The sequence below is a fragment of the Bubalus bubalis genome, chromosome 1 (assembly GCF_019923935.1).
Source record: "Bubalus bubalis isolate 160015118507 breed Murrah chromosome 1, NDDB_SH_1, whole genome shotgun sequence".
NCBI lineage: Eukaryota > Metazoa > Chordata > Mammalia > Artiodactyla > Bovidae > Bubalus > Bubalus bubalis.
In genome coordinates, this window is record NC_059157.1 from 174,522,956 (window position 1) to 174,535,718 (window position 12,763).

The following is a 12,763-nucleotide window of genomic DNA, read 5'->3' on the forward strand; positions in this document are numbered from 1 at the left end:
AAAATGCCTCTTCGTCTCAGAGAGACAGACAGTAAATAAACAGATTTTGCCTAATTTGGGAAATGTGAGACATTCCTTCAGTCTGGTGGAAGGAAAGGTTAGTGGGAGGAAGTTTCTATTGGTTGTGAAGCCAATGGCAACCCAAAAATCCTTGGAAGAAAGGCAGGAACAGCCCCCTTGGGAAGAGGTGGTCTGGGGTGACCCCTGCCACCTAAGGACATCCTCTGGACAGTTGGTAAGTTGGAAGCGGAGGCGGAGGATAGGAGAATTGCAAATGGGCCCCTTCCTGGGCCAGAGCAATTTGATCCCTGTGGCCCTGGGAGGGATGAAGGTTTCTGACCTCCTGCTCTCCTGGCCTGCCTTCTGGAAGCAAAAGTGGAGAAGTACAGTTTGCATAAAACTAAAGCAAGACCCCAGGTGGCTCAAACGGTAAAGAGTCTGCCTACAATGCAGGAGACTTGGGTTCGATCCCTGGGTCAGGAAGATCCCCTGGAGAACGAAATAGCTACCCACGCCAGCATTCTTGCCTGGAGAATTCTATGGACAGAGAAGTCTGGTGGGATACAGTCCATGGGGTCGCAAACAGTTGGACATGACTGAACAACTAACACTTTCAAAGCCAGGCCCAGTACTGCTGGCGGCTAGAGAAAGTCCCATGACCCCTTCCTCCTGGATCTTCAGGTGAAGACAAGTCTGAGGGAAAGTCTAATGCCCATAATAGGCACATTTTGCTGGATGAGACAAGCAAGTCAAAAGGGTGTTGGTCAACAGAAAGGGGAGGAGAGGAAAGGGCTCTGCAGAGAAGCTCAGTGAACACCCAGTTGGTGACATTTGTCTTCAAAGGGCACGCCTTTTCACCTCATGAGAAGGAGAGAGGATGGAGCTGGGTAGGCCTGGGCTGGAGAGGCTTCCTGGCTTCCCGGAGCCAGCCTGGAGCCCAGCTGCCTACAGTCAGATGCTCTGAAGGACTTCAGGTAAATACCTGGGGATCTCTGCTGTGTGTGCTCTTAGCTGAATAATTTATCAGATCCAGGCTTCTTGAGAGGTCCACATCTTCACTTTTTAGTGTGATCTCAAGAAAGTTTCTTTCAACTTAGAAAGATTCATTTATAACTGATGAGTTTTCCCAGTCTTCAGAGTCACCTGAGGATTCTACAAAGAGTCAGTAGTGGAGACACCCAGGCACCTGAGAAGATGCAACATCCAAGTTTGTGATTTGTTAGTATGAATGGAGACTTAAGGGGCCCTGTGCTGTGCTTAATCGATCAGTCATGTCCGACTCTTTGCAACCCCATGGACTCCAGCCCGCCAGACTCTTCAGTCCATGGGAATTCTCCAGGCAAGAATACTGGAGTGGGTTGCCATGCCCTCCTCCAGGAAGGGGGCCTAAAACAGAACTTTTGAAACTGGAGCTCTGCTGCCAAGTCTAAGATGCGCGCATGCGTGTTAGTCACGTCAGTCACGTCCAACTCTTTGCGACTCTACGGACTTGTACCTGCCAGTCTCCTCTGTCCATGGGATTCTCCAGGCAAGAATACTGGAGTGGGTAGCCATTTCCTACTCCAGGGGATCTTCCCAACCCAGGGTTCAAACCCGAGTATCTTGTGTCTCCTGCATTGGCAGGTGTGTTCTTAACCACTAGCACCACCTGAGAAGCCCTCTAAGAAGAGTGTCCTCTGTGAATAGAAGGTGTAGAGGACAATCCTAGCTGAGTCGTTGAGTGACAATTGCTTTCTTTCATCCACTGTCCCTCACTTTTCCCCCTTAGAACCCTCTCCTGTTGCCCCCCGCCTCCCCATCCACTTCACAGACAGATCTGAGATGGAAGATCGTGCCAAAGCTGTGTTTCATTGAAGATCTGTCACATACTTGCTAGGAGCTTGAGCTATGACCCTTGCCATTGCCACTACCTTGGAATTAAACCTGTGCTATGTGCTAGGAACTCTGGAAAGAGCTTTATGTTTATGACCTCCTTTAATTCTTACCATGAACCCAAGACTCAAAAAACAAATCTGAAACTCAACTAAGTTTCCAAGGATCCCACTGCCAGGAAGTAGTGAAACTGGATTCAGCACTGGGTGTGCCCAGCTCCAAAACTTTTTAAGATTTTATTTTTCCATTGTTTCCCTTTTTTTCCCCCATTACTCTCTAATAGTAGTTCTCAAATTGTGGTCCTGGACCAGCAGCATTAGCACCACCAGGGAACTTACTAGAAATGTAAATTCTTGGGTCGCACCCCAAGCCCTTTGAATCAAATTCTAGGGGTAGTATCCAACAATGTATGTTTTTATAAGTCCTCCAAATGAATATGATGTTGTCTGGAGCTTGACAACCACTGCTCTAGAGGCTCCTCTTAAGTTTTTAAGAAATTTACACCTACGTTTCTTATAAACGTCTAGTCAATCAACAGTTATAGCCCCCTTTAGTACCTGTTTACTTCATGTCAATCAGCTAACTTCTCATGTGTTCAAAACACGGGATTTTAGTTTGGGTTGAAACTAAACATTTTTTACATAAACAATCATGAATGAATTCATGAATAAAAACAGCTGTATTCATTTTTACTAAGTAAAATTTACATACAATAAAAGGAATATATATTAATTGTAGAGTTTGAGTTTTGGCAATATTCTTACAATCACTGTCAACTATAGAGCATTTCTATCCTACCTCTCTAAGAAATTTTTCATGCGCCTTTTCCTATCTTTACTTCTCTTCCCATAATATCAGATCACTGACCTATCTTATTATCATTGTAGATAAGATTTGTTTTTTCCTAGACTTTCATATAAATGGAACCATGTAGTATGTGATCTTTTGTGTCAAGTTTCTTGCCTTCAGCATAATGTCTGAGATTCATCCATGCTGAGATATATATATATATATATATATATATATATATATATATATATCAGGAGATTGTTCCTTTTAGTGTTAAGCAGTATTCCATTTTGTGAATATATCACAATGTATTTACTAACTTGCTGATGAATGTTTGAGTTATTTCCAGTTTGAGGCCGTTAAATGTGAAACTATTTTCCTTTTTAAAATCCTCACATTTTAATGAAGTTTGCTGGGTTTGTAATTTCTATACCAAACTATTTCCCCTTATCACTCTAAGATATTATTCCATTGTTATCTTCTATCAGAGTTGTTTAGAAGTGTGATATCAATTTGATTATTGTATTGTTTATAGTAATCTATATGGTTGTTTTTGGTTTCTCTGCAATATTTAAAGTTTTATTTTGTTTTGATGTTCTAAACTTCCACCAGTGTTTTCTGTGTTACATACATCCTGCGTATCTCTCCTGTGTTTAATCGGTTATTTAACTCCTCTGTTATATTTTAAATTTTAATAACTGTATTTTAAAATTTTTACTACTCTCTTGTCATTTTTAATCTATCTTTTTAAAAAATCATTTTATCCTTTTTTTATGTTTTTAGATGCTTTAAATTTAAACATACTTATTTATAGTTTATTTGATTATTTTTATTACCTGAAGCTCTTGAAAGTCTAATTGGACTGTAAGTTTCTGCTGATGCTTGCTTTCTGGTGGATTAATTTAATGTGTGTTTTGTAATTTTGGATTATGAGCTCACATTCAGCATGGCTTTATCACAGGAAATTCTGGTTGGTCTGGTTTGAAGGTGTGTCCCTCCAGACAGCTTTTACATTTACTTCTTTCCAGCAGCCTACAAACATTGCAAGCTTAGGACTCCATTTATTTTAATATATTGGCTACCAGGAAGCATAAATTCAAACCCTAAACCAGAGCGATAGCAGGGAAGAACCTTTTTTTTTAACTTAAATAATGCGTGCTCAGTCACTCAATTGTGTCTGACTCTTTGCCCACCAGGCTCCTCTGTCCATGGAATTTTCCAGGCAAGAATACTGAAAGGGGCTGCCGTTTCCTATTCCAGGGGATCTTCTCAACCCAAGGATCGAACCCGCATCTCCTGCATCTCCTGCATTGGCAGGCAGATTCTTCACCACTGAACCACCTGGGAAACCCAACTCACATAGAACCCAAGCCAAATAAACAAACTTTCTTGTTGTCTCTAGGTAGATTTCGGCTTTCACATTCTCACTGAGGGACTAATCCATCAAGTGTTTTGACTTTACGCAAGCCTCTCAGTTTCAGCTTCCTGCTTACACAGGGTAAGTGCTCCCCACCCCCATCCCCAAGACCTATGAAACTCAAGTCCCTGGCTTTTTGCAGTTGGCAAACCCATTCTTTTTGTCAACCTCCTTTCCTACCAGCACAGGTTTGTTTGTTTGTTTGTTTCGTTACTTTCTTGCAAGGAAGGCCTATAGATCAGGAGCCCCCAACCTCTGGGATCTAATGCCTGATGATCCGAGGTGGAGTTGATGTAATAATAATAGAAATAAAGTGAACAATAAATGTAATGTGAGTGAATCATCTCAAAACCATCCCCCTACCCCCAGTCCATGGAAAAAAATGTCTTCCCTAAAACCAGTCCCTGGTGCCAAAAATGTTGGGGACTGCTGGGAGGGGTCCCCAGGAGACAGGTAGGGGTAGGAATCTGAACCTGGAGGGGAATACCTATCTCTTCAACCCAGGAGGCTGAATGCTCAGCCTACAGCAGTTTCTGGCCAGACTTCAAAGGATGAAGCCCGAGGCTCCCGTATCTGTCCACTTCTGCTGCCTTCACTCATCCTCCATTTGTTGTAAAGTTTTCCTTTTCTCCTCTCCCTTTCATCCTACATTGGCCTTTGGACAACAGCTGGGCCGTTTTTTTGACTGTGCATCTTTCTGACTCTAGTATATTTACTGAAAAAAAATAATAAAAATACTCTTTTATACCCCCAAACCACACACACTGTTACTAAAAGGTGTGGGGTCTGGCTGCTCACCACCCAAAAGTCAATAAACAGGCCAGGCTGGTGGGAAGGAGAGTTTGCTTTATTTCAAATGCCATCAACTGGTGGGGAGGGCAGACATCTGTCCAAAGGCCAACTCCCCCTACTGGCAACAAGTTGGGTAAGATGTTTTATAGACAGAAGTCGGGGGGCTACAGGTAAAAACAGCACAGTCAGTTCTGACAGTCATTTTCATATTGGTCATTGATGGTCTGATCAGTGCATGTTGATTGTTTCAGCTACAGTTAATCTTCAGTTCTAGGATTGGTGACTTTCCATTTCTTTGAAGCCAGTTCTTAGAACTGTGGCAGCTCATGTCATGGGTACAGTCTGATCATCATGTAGTTAACTTCTCCACCTGGGATTTTCGGTATCTCTAAGACAGCTCACCTGAGAAGGCAATGGCAACCCACTCCAATACTCTTGCCTGGAAAATCCCATGGACGGAGGAGCCTGGAGGGCTGCAGTCCATGGGGTCGCTGAGGGTCGGACACGACTAAGTGACTTCACTTTCACTTTTCACTTTCATGCATTGGAGAAGGAAATGGCAACCCACTGCAGTGTTCTTGCCTGGAGAATCCCAGGGACGGGGGAGACTGGTGGGCTGCCGTCTATGGGGTCGCACAGAGTCGGACATGACTGAAGCAATTTAGCAGCAGCAGCAGCAAGACAGCTCACAGGATATAGCTCAGAATATTGTCTATTGCCCTTGAGAAAGAACTAAAGATCCTTGACTATGCTTAATGAATACAGTATTATTATTTGGTTTTCTGTGACTATTTTCCTTTGCTCTTCTATGTTCTCATTTCTCTGATTAAACTTTTTCTTTGATTAAAGTTTTACTCTGGCAAAAAGGAACCAGAGGATGTGGGGAGGGGGCAAGGACCATAAGGTCCTTCCCTGTTTCAACAGCAGAACCATTTGCTTAGATTTAGAGCTTTAAAGCATCATAATTAAAATCAGAGACTTGTGGTTTATCCATCTCAGTCCACACCTCCATTCTTCAGAGTGTAGTTAGGGCTCAGGTCACAACTCTCAGAACCAAGTGTCAGAACAGTAAGTCAACCTATCATCTGACCTACTGGGATAGCCCATTTGAAGAACAGTCCTGAACCAAGAGTCCTTGTCCAAATGCCAGCCATGCATCCCTCCTTGGTCAAGGTAATCTTCAGCTCTTTCCTGGGGTCTCAAGCAGAGTCCCACTACCCCCACTACCTTCCATTGGCCTTCCCCAAACATACTTTTCTTGAGTAACCCCACTGCTTAGATGCCTTGGGGTACCTTACTGGGAAGCAAGTGAGAATAAGGTTCTCAAATCAAACCCCAATCCAAGCTGCCCTTTCCAAGCTGAACTTGTTCAGTCACTCAGTCGTGTCTGACTCTTTGCGACCCCATGGACTATAGCCTGCCAGGTCTCCCTGTCCTTCAGTATCTGCTGGAGTTTGCTCAAACTCATGTCTATTGATTTGGTGATACCATCTGACCATTTCATTCTCTACTGCCTCCTTCTTCTCCTGCCTTTAATCTTTCCCAGAAGCAGGGCCTTTTTCAATGAGCCAGCTCTTCACATCAGGTGGCCAAAGTATTGGAGCTTCAGCTTCAGCATCAGTCCTCACAATGAATATTCAGGACTGATTTCCTTTAGGATTGACTGGCTGATTACCTTGCAGTTCAAGGGACTCTCAAGAGTCTTTTCCAGCACCACAATTTGAAGGCATCAATTCTTCAGCACTTAGCTTTCTGTATGGTCCAAATCTCACATCTGTACATGACTACTGGAAAAACCAAAGCTTTGATTATATGAACCGTTAATGAGCAAAGTCATGTCTTTAGTACCCTGTTTTAACAAAACTCTTTTCCTTAGAGCATTGGAGCCAGACAGACCTGGATTTGAATCCCAGGTTGGTCAGTGACCAGTAGTTACTTGGCATGTGATTTCACCTCCTTGATACTTTTTCATGTGTAAAATGGAGATGTTTAAACATAGCTCAGAGCTCTTGTAAGAAAACAAGATGAAGGATGTCTGGTGCCCAGCCCAAAGTAGAGTAAAGGTGCACAGGTGTGAGTTCTCATTTCTTGGCTTCACCAGCCAGGCCAGAAATGCTGGCTGCATAGCTGAGAGACTCCAACTGAGGTCTGAAGCCTGGGACTGGTGGCCTGTTGTACATGAGGGGTGAGCACTGGGTATTTGCTGGACAGAGTGTTCTGTATGGGGCCAGGGGTTCTGTGGGAGCCCAACCAGACAAAAATGAGGTCACCAGGACACCCATGCCTGGCTGTGCCAGGTTTTGAGTGTACATTACTCATAGTCCTGCTGAGCTTTGCAAAGGAAAGGAAAGTTCCTTTGGGTTGTACTTGTGATCTTTGAGCTTGTTATCTTCAAAGTCATAAGCCTGGCCCACTGGATTATAAAAGTAGCTCATTCTAACATGTTCTCCCTGCAGCTTGCTCCTTGCCATCCAGCACACATCTACGGTAACCAGAGGCCACCACCATGACAAGGGACCAGAATGGAACCTGGGAGATGGAGAGTAATGACAACTTTGAAGGCTACATGAAGGCCCTGGGTAAGGTGGGAGAGAGGGGAGGTGAAAAAGGGAGAGAGAGGGCAGCTTTGTAAGGACTGTGGTCTGGCCCCTCTGACAGTGCCACTGTGGAGTTCCCCAGACCTGTGTGCAAGTCTTGCTCCCCACTTCTTACCAGCTGTGTAGTATGAGGCAGGCCATACTCATGAGGCTCAGATTGCTTGTTGGCAAGCTGGGAACAATAATAAATGAGGCTATGTCTAGAAGGTTCTTGGCACACAGAAAAGATTCACTGAATGGAGAATGCACACACACACACACACACACACACACACACACACACATATGCACACAAAGGCACATGCATGCACACATGAGGAAAGCCTGACTTGAAAACACAGCAGGTCTCCTTGCCTTGTGATCGCCACCAGCTGGATCTGATATTATACACAGATGAGCCCTGCATTGCTCCTTCGTTAGTCTTGCAGTGGAGAAGCAAAAAAAGAGTAGCTAACAAATCTCTCAGCCGAGAGTAAGTCAGGCCCACAGAAGGCTAGGAAGGGCTTTCGTCACATAGATCAGACAATTTACTGCTCACCTGACTTCTGAACTAGACGCCAGCCCAGGGGCTCCGTCAGCATGTGTACTGAGTTAATCTCTTGTGGGATCTCTTGTGGGGCAGGCAGAAAAAACATGAAACCAGAGGAGCTGGGCCCATGGAGAGGAGTTCACTTTTGGGGGCAGCTACTGTAGGCCCAGGTGGTGCTAGTGGTAAAGAACCCAGCTACCAATGCAAGAGACATAAGAGATGTAGGTTCGATCCCTGGGTCGGGAAGATCCCCTGGGGGAGGGCATGGCAACCCACTCTAGTATTCTTGCCTGGAGAATCCCATAGAGAAAGGAGCCTAGGAGGCTACCATCCATAAGGGTTGCAAAGAGTCAGATTCAGCAGAAGCAATCCAGCCTGCACGCACACACAGAGTGTTACCAATATACTTGGGAGAGGAGGGAGGAGGTAAAAAATCCTCCTACCAGAGCCCTAACCCTGTTGCCTCTGCTTTTAATACTGAGTGAGGATAGAAAATGGAATCCTGCCTCTAACACGTGGGTAAATGCTCTGGAGCTCAGCTCAGGACTAGGATTCTGAACAACACCATACAGAGGAGGAAACCAAACCAGAAGTTCAGCTGAGGCTTTCTCTCTGACCAATTTTTTAACCTTTCTGACCCAGTCTCTTCATCCACCAAATAGAGATATCAGCCTTGCCTGTTTCTCCAGATGATGTTGGATGTGCTTGTTATTTGGAATGACTGAAAGTACTTTAACAAGAGCTATTTGGTGGGTTCAAGCTTTCTGCAGTAAAACTGCACAGCCCAACTCAGGGAATATAATCGAAAGGCAATTTTGTGTCCTTTGCCGCTTATTCTTAAATAATAAAAAGTCCTTTGGCGACTTTAGGCACAAAATCAAGTTTCAGTTTCGTTTTCTTCTGTACAGGGTGGGCCCCTGGAGCCCCTCTTTCTAGGCTGGAGGTGAAAGACATGCAGTCCTGTTACCATCCCCTGACCCCTCTGGGGGGTGCCAGGAAGCAGGCACCCTGTCAGCTCTTTCAAACAATCCTCTTCTAAAACAGCCTTCCACTGGACTCTTTCACCTCAACTTACAGCCTCCTGATGGAGGAGGGGTGTTTGGATTGTGAATGTGATGTGTGGATGTCTTGTTGCAGGAGGTTTTGGAGGGAGTGGCCTTTCTGGTTCTCCTTGGCACTGGACACCTCTTATCTCTTAGAGCTGCAGTCACGACTTTCCATTCAACATCTTACTATGTTGATTTCACTCTAGCGAGCCAATGGGTTGGCCTCTTTGTGCCAGTCTCTGCAGTGCTGAGGGGTGGGCTCACAGTTCCCAGTGGAGACTAACGCCATAGGGAATGGTACTAGCTAACCCCAGAATGCGGATGTGGGGTGCCTTGGCTTGCCTCAGTGTTCCTACGGTGTCCTAGGAATGTGCCCCAGCTTGAACCCATGATTCTTTGTGCAGAAACGCTGCTGCCAGAGTCACCTTCCAACTCCAAGAGAGGACACCTGACCCCACTCGTCTGCCCGTGGGGACACAAGTGGGCCAGACAGGCGCTGGTGGTGACTGGAGACAGGTCTCAAGGGCTCAGCCAGAAGCAGCTGAGCGGGGCTGCCTGACCCACTCACCACCCTGCAATTGAATCTGCTAACAGAAACCCAGCAGATCCATACAGTTCCCTCCACATCCACCCCGCAAGACAAACGTTACTGCCCCAATATTGACAAGTTGAAGCCTGACTTTCTTGCCCCTTGGAGCATGAGGCCCATGGCATTTGGGAAGAACATATGTGGAGATCCTCCCAAGTCCCCAGAAGCAGAAATATCACTAAGTATAATTCCAAAGAGCCTTCACTTTCTTAGACCTTAGTCCCTAGCACCAAGGAATTGGCTTTCTCTGTGAACCTGGAAGCTAGTTCCAGAGGAAGGAAGTACTCTTTTTTAGCAGGGGGAGGGGGTTGGGGGACAAACTGGCTTTGTTCCCAGCTGGCAACTCACTCCATACCCGGCCTGCCCACATGACCTAGCTGCCAGCCTCAGCAGTGACATGTCAAGGCAACCTTTGGGCTTGCCCCAAATTAGCCAGATCATTAGCTGTTCAGAGAGTGAGTGCCAAGGGTCAATGGTACCTTGTTTCCTGGTGTTCCTTAAGGCCCTAGATTTTTTCTTGACAGTAAGGAGAGCAGCCAGTGAACTCCTCTTCCCTGAGGAATCTGTCATGTCCTGAGGTTCTCCTTCAGCTTGGATCAGGGGGTCAGAGAATGGAGGAACGATCTTCAGTCTAAGGGACAGACCCCTCAAAGTGAGGTCCCAGTGCTGTGACAGAACAGCAGGGGAGAGTCCATTCACTCTGCTCCAGAGTGAAGTCAGAACTGCACATACATGGGGGATCATTCAGCTTCTCTACCAAAGCTTTAGATGTTGCCTGTGGAAGCCAGGGACTGTGCCATCTGAGGCAGGCCCAGGCCCGGTCTCTATTCTCAAAGAGCTCAAAATGGTGCAGCCAGTCAAGCTATAGCCATATACAAGTTGCATTCCTGTTTTCTATTACAGTGTGATTAAATCACCCCCAAAACGTAGAGGCTTCATTTTCTTATACAGCAATTTTATTATTGCCTCTCTTAGATGTGGGAGCTGACTGGGTTCATCTAGAGAGGTCTTGCTAGGAGGCTGTCACTCCATTGTAGCAGGACAGTGGCTGGGGCCATCTCAAAGGCTTCCTCGTTCCTGTGTCTAGCATTCGGTGCTGGCCAGCCCCTGAGACCTCAGCCAGGGCTGTGGGTGTCTACTTGTGGTGTCCCTCATGGCCTGGGTTTCCTCACATCACCCTGGCTGTGTGCAAAGACAGAGGAGGCAGCAGCTGAATGACCTTTTATGACCCAAACCCAGAAGTCACATAGCATCACTTCTGTTGTATTCTATTGGTTGAAGCAGTCTTGAGTCCACCTATATTCAAAGGAAAGGTACATAGACCCCGCCTCTCAAAATGTCAAAATCACATTGTAAGAACATCCAGTAGGATGAGACGTAGTGTTGCAGCTATTTAAGAAAGTATAATCTGCCACAGGTGGGACAGCAGGTGATTCTGTCCCTTGGGCCTGAAAGGACTATAGTGATGATAGAACAATGGTGGCCGGAAGTGTGTGAGCTGTGTGCTGATGTGCGGTAACCAGGCTTGTGGTGAGAATCACTCTACAGCCTACACAGATGTTGAATTATGATGTTGTACATCTGAAATTTACATAGGTTTTTTTTTTTAAGCGTGTGTGGTTGGGGGTGGTGGTTGGAGAGCTACAATAGACGGGCCATTGAAGGCTTTCTGGGACTTCCCCGGTGGTCCAGTGGCTAACACTCTGTGATTCCAATGCAGGGGGCCTGATTCTGATCTCTGGTCAGGGAACTGGATCCAACATGCTGCAATTAAGACCCACCACAGCCAAATAAAATAATAATAATTTTTTTAAAACCCAATTAGCTAAAATTGTAGATGCCTATTCTTTGGACTTCCCTCGTGACTCAGTGGTAAAGAATCAGCCTGCAATGCTAGAGATACAGGAGACTTGGGTTCAATCCTCGGGTCGGGAAGTTCCCCTGGAGGAGGAAATGGCAATCTATCCCAGTATTCTTGCCTGGAAAATTCCATGGACAGAGGAGCCCAGTGGGCTACAGTCCATAGGGTCACAAAGAGTTGGACGTGACTGAGTGACTGAGCAGGCATGCATGAAGTCTTTCTAAGTACTTCTGGGTGGAGTTTTGAAGGAAGGAGAGGAGTGCTCCACACAGAGATGGAGTTAGCTCTGGCCCTGTGGGCACATGCCAAGTTTGGGTTGATAAGGATGTTTGTGGACAAGGGAAGCAGGAGTCATGTTACCAAGGCAGTGGGGCAAGAAGAGTCAAAAAGGCACCAGGGCTGGATCATAAAGTGGTGTATCACCACATGTGGACATCACCCAAGGACATCATGCAAGAAGAGAATCCTGGGAAGAACTGTAGAGAGGAGAGAGAGAGACCATGAATGCCCCAACAGCCAGAGTGTAAACAGATGTGTAAACAGGTGTAAACAGCAGAGATGATCAGAGAACTGAAGAATGGTTACAGTGGCCCTGGGAAGATGCCAGAGCGGTGCCAAGGAGGGCCGCCAGGGGGTTGTCCATAGCAGGAAACAGACTAGATTTGGTGACTAAGTGGAGAAGAGGCAAGAATGAGACTAGAAAATAAAACACCACCATGTAACTTTAATCAGGAAAATAGGAATGTGTAATGGAAGGCATCTGTTCTGAAAATACCCAGTTAACTTTGAACTTAGAATCTTTGGGGAAATTTTTATTCCAAACATTGTAAACATCAGGAAAAATACAATCCCCTTAATTCACACAAAAAAGTGAGAATCATCTTCTATGAAGAGCATCTTTTCATTGAATTTTCATGCACAGATTTAAAAGAGCAGTGGCCACTGCACAAGTCCTAGTTGCTGCTGCTGCTGCATCGCTTCAGTCGTGTCTGACTCTGTGTGACCCCATAGACAGCAGCCCACCAGGCTCCCCCGTCCCTGGGATTCTCCAGGCAAGAACACTGGAGTGGGTTGCCATTCCCTTCTCCAATGCATGCATGTATGCTAAGTCGCTTCAGTTGTGTCCAGCTCTGTGTGACCCTATGGACAGCAGCCCCCCAGGTTCCTCTGTCCATGGGATTCTCTAGGCAAGAATGCTGGAGTGCGTTGCCATTTCCTTCTCCCATGTGAGGGTACTAATATGGAGTTATGGGAGAGGGAGCTTCACAGTG

The 12,763-nt window shown here is 45.8% G+C and overlaps 1 protein-coding gene across 2 annotated transcripts in view; it reads left to right on the forward strand.

The window, feature by feature from the left end:
* The first annotated feature begins 827 nt into the window (after nucleotides 1-827).
* RBP2 (retinol binding protein 2) overlaps nucleotides 828-12,763 on the forward strand; it is a 30,991-nt gene continuing 19,055 nt past the window's right edge. The window contains exons 1-3 of one of the 2 annotated variants that reach the window (XM_006069966.4): nucleotides 828-974; nucleotides 4,064-4,159; nucleotides 7,327-7,449. In XM_006069966.4, the coding sequence (XP_006070028.2) occupies nucleotides 7,377-7,449 (73 nt within the window). In that variant the 5' untranslated portion in view covers nucleotides 828-974; nucleotides 4,064-4,159; nucleotides 7,327-7,376. Of the gene's footprint in view, nucleotides 975-4,063; nucleotides 4,160-7,274; nucleotides 7,450-12,763 lie in introns of those variants that run through there. The other variant, XM_006069967.4, reaches the window with a different exon arrangement.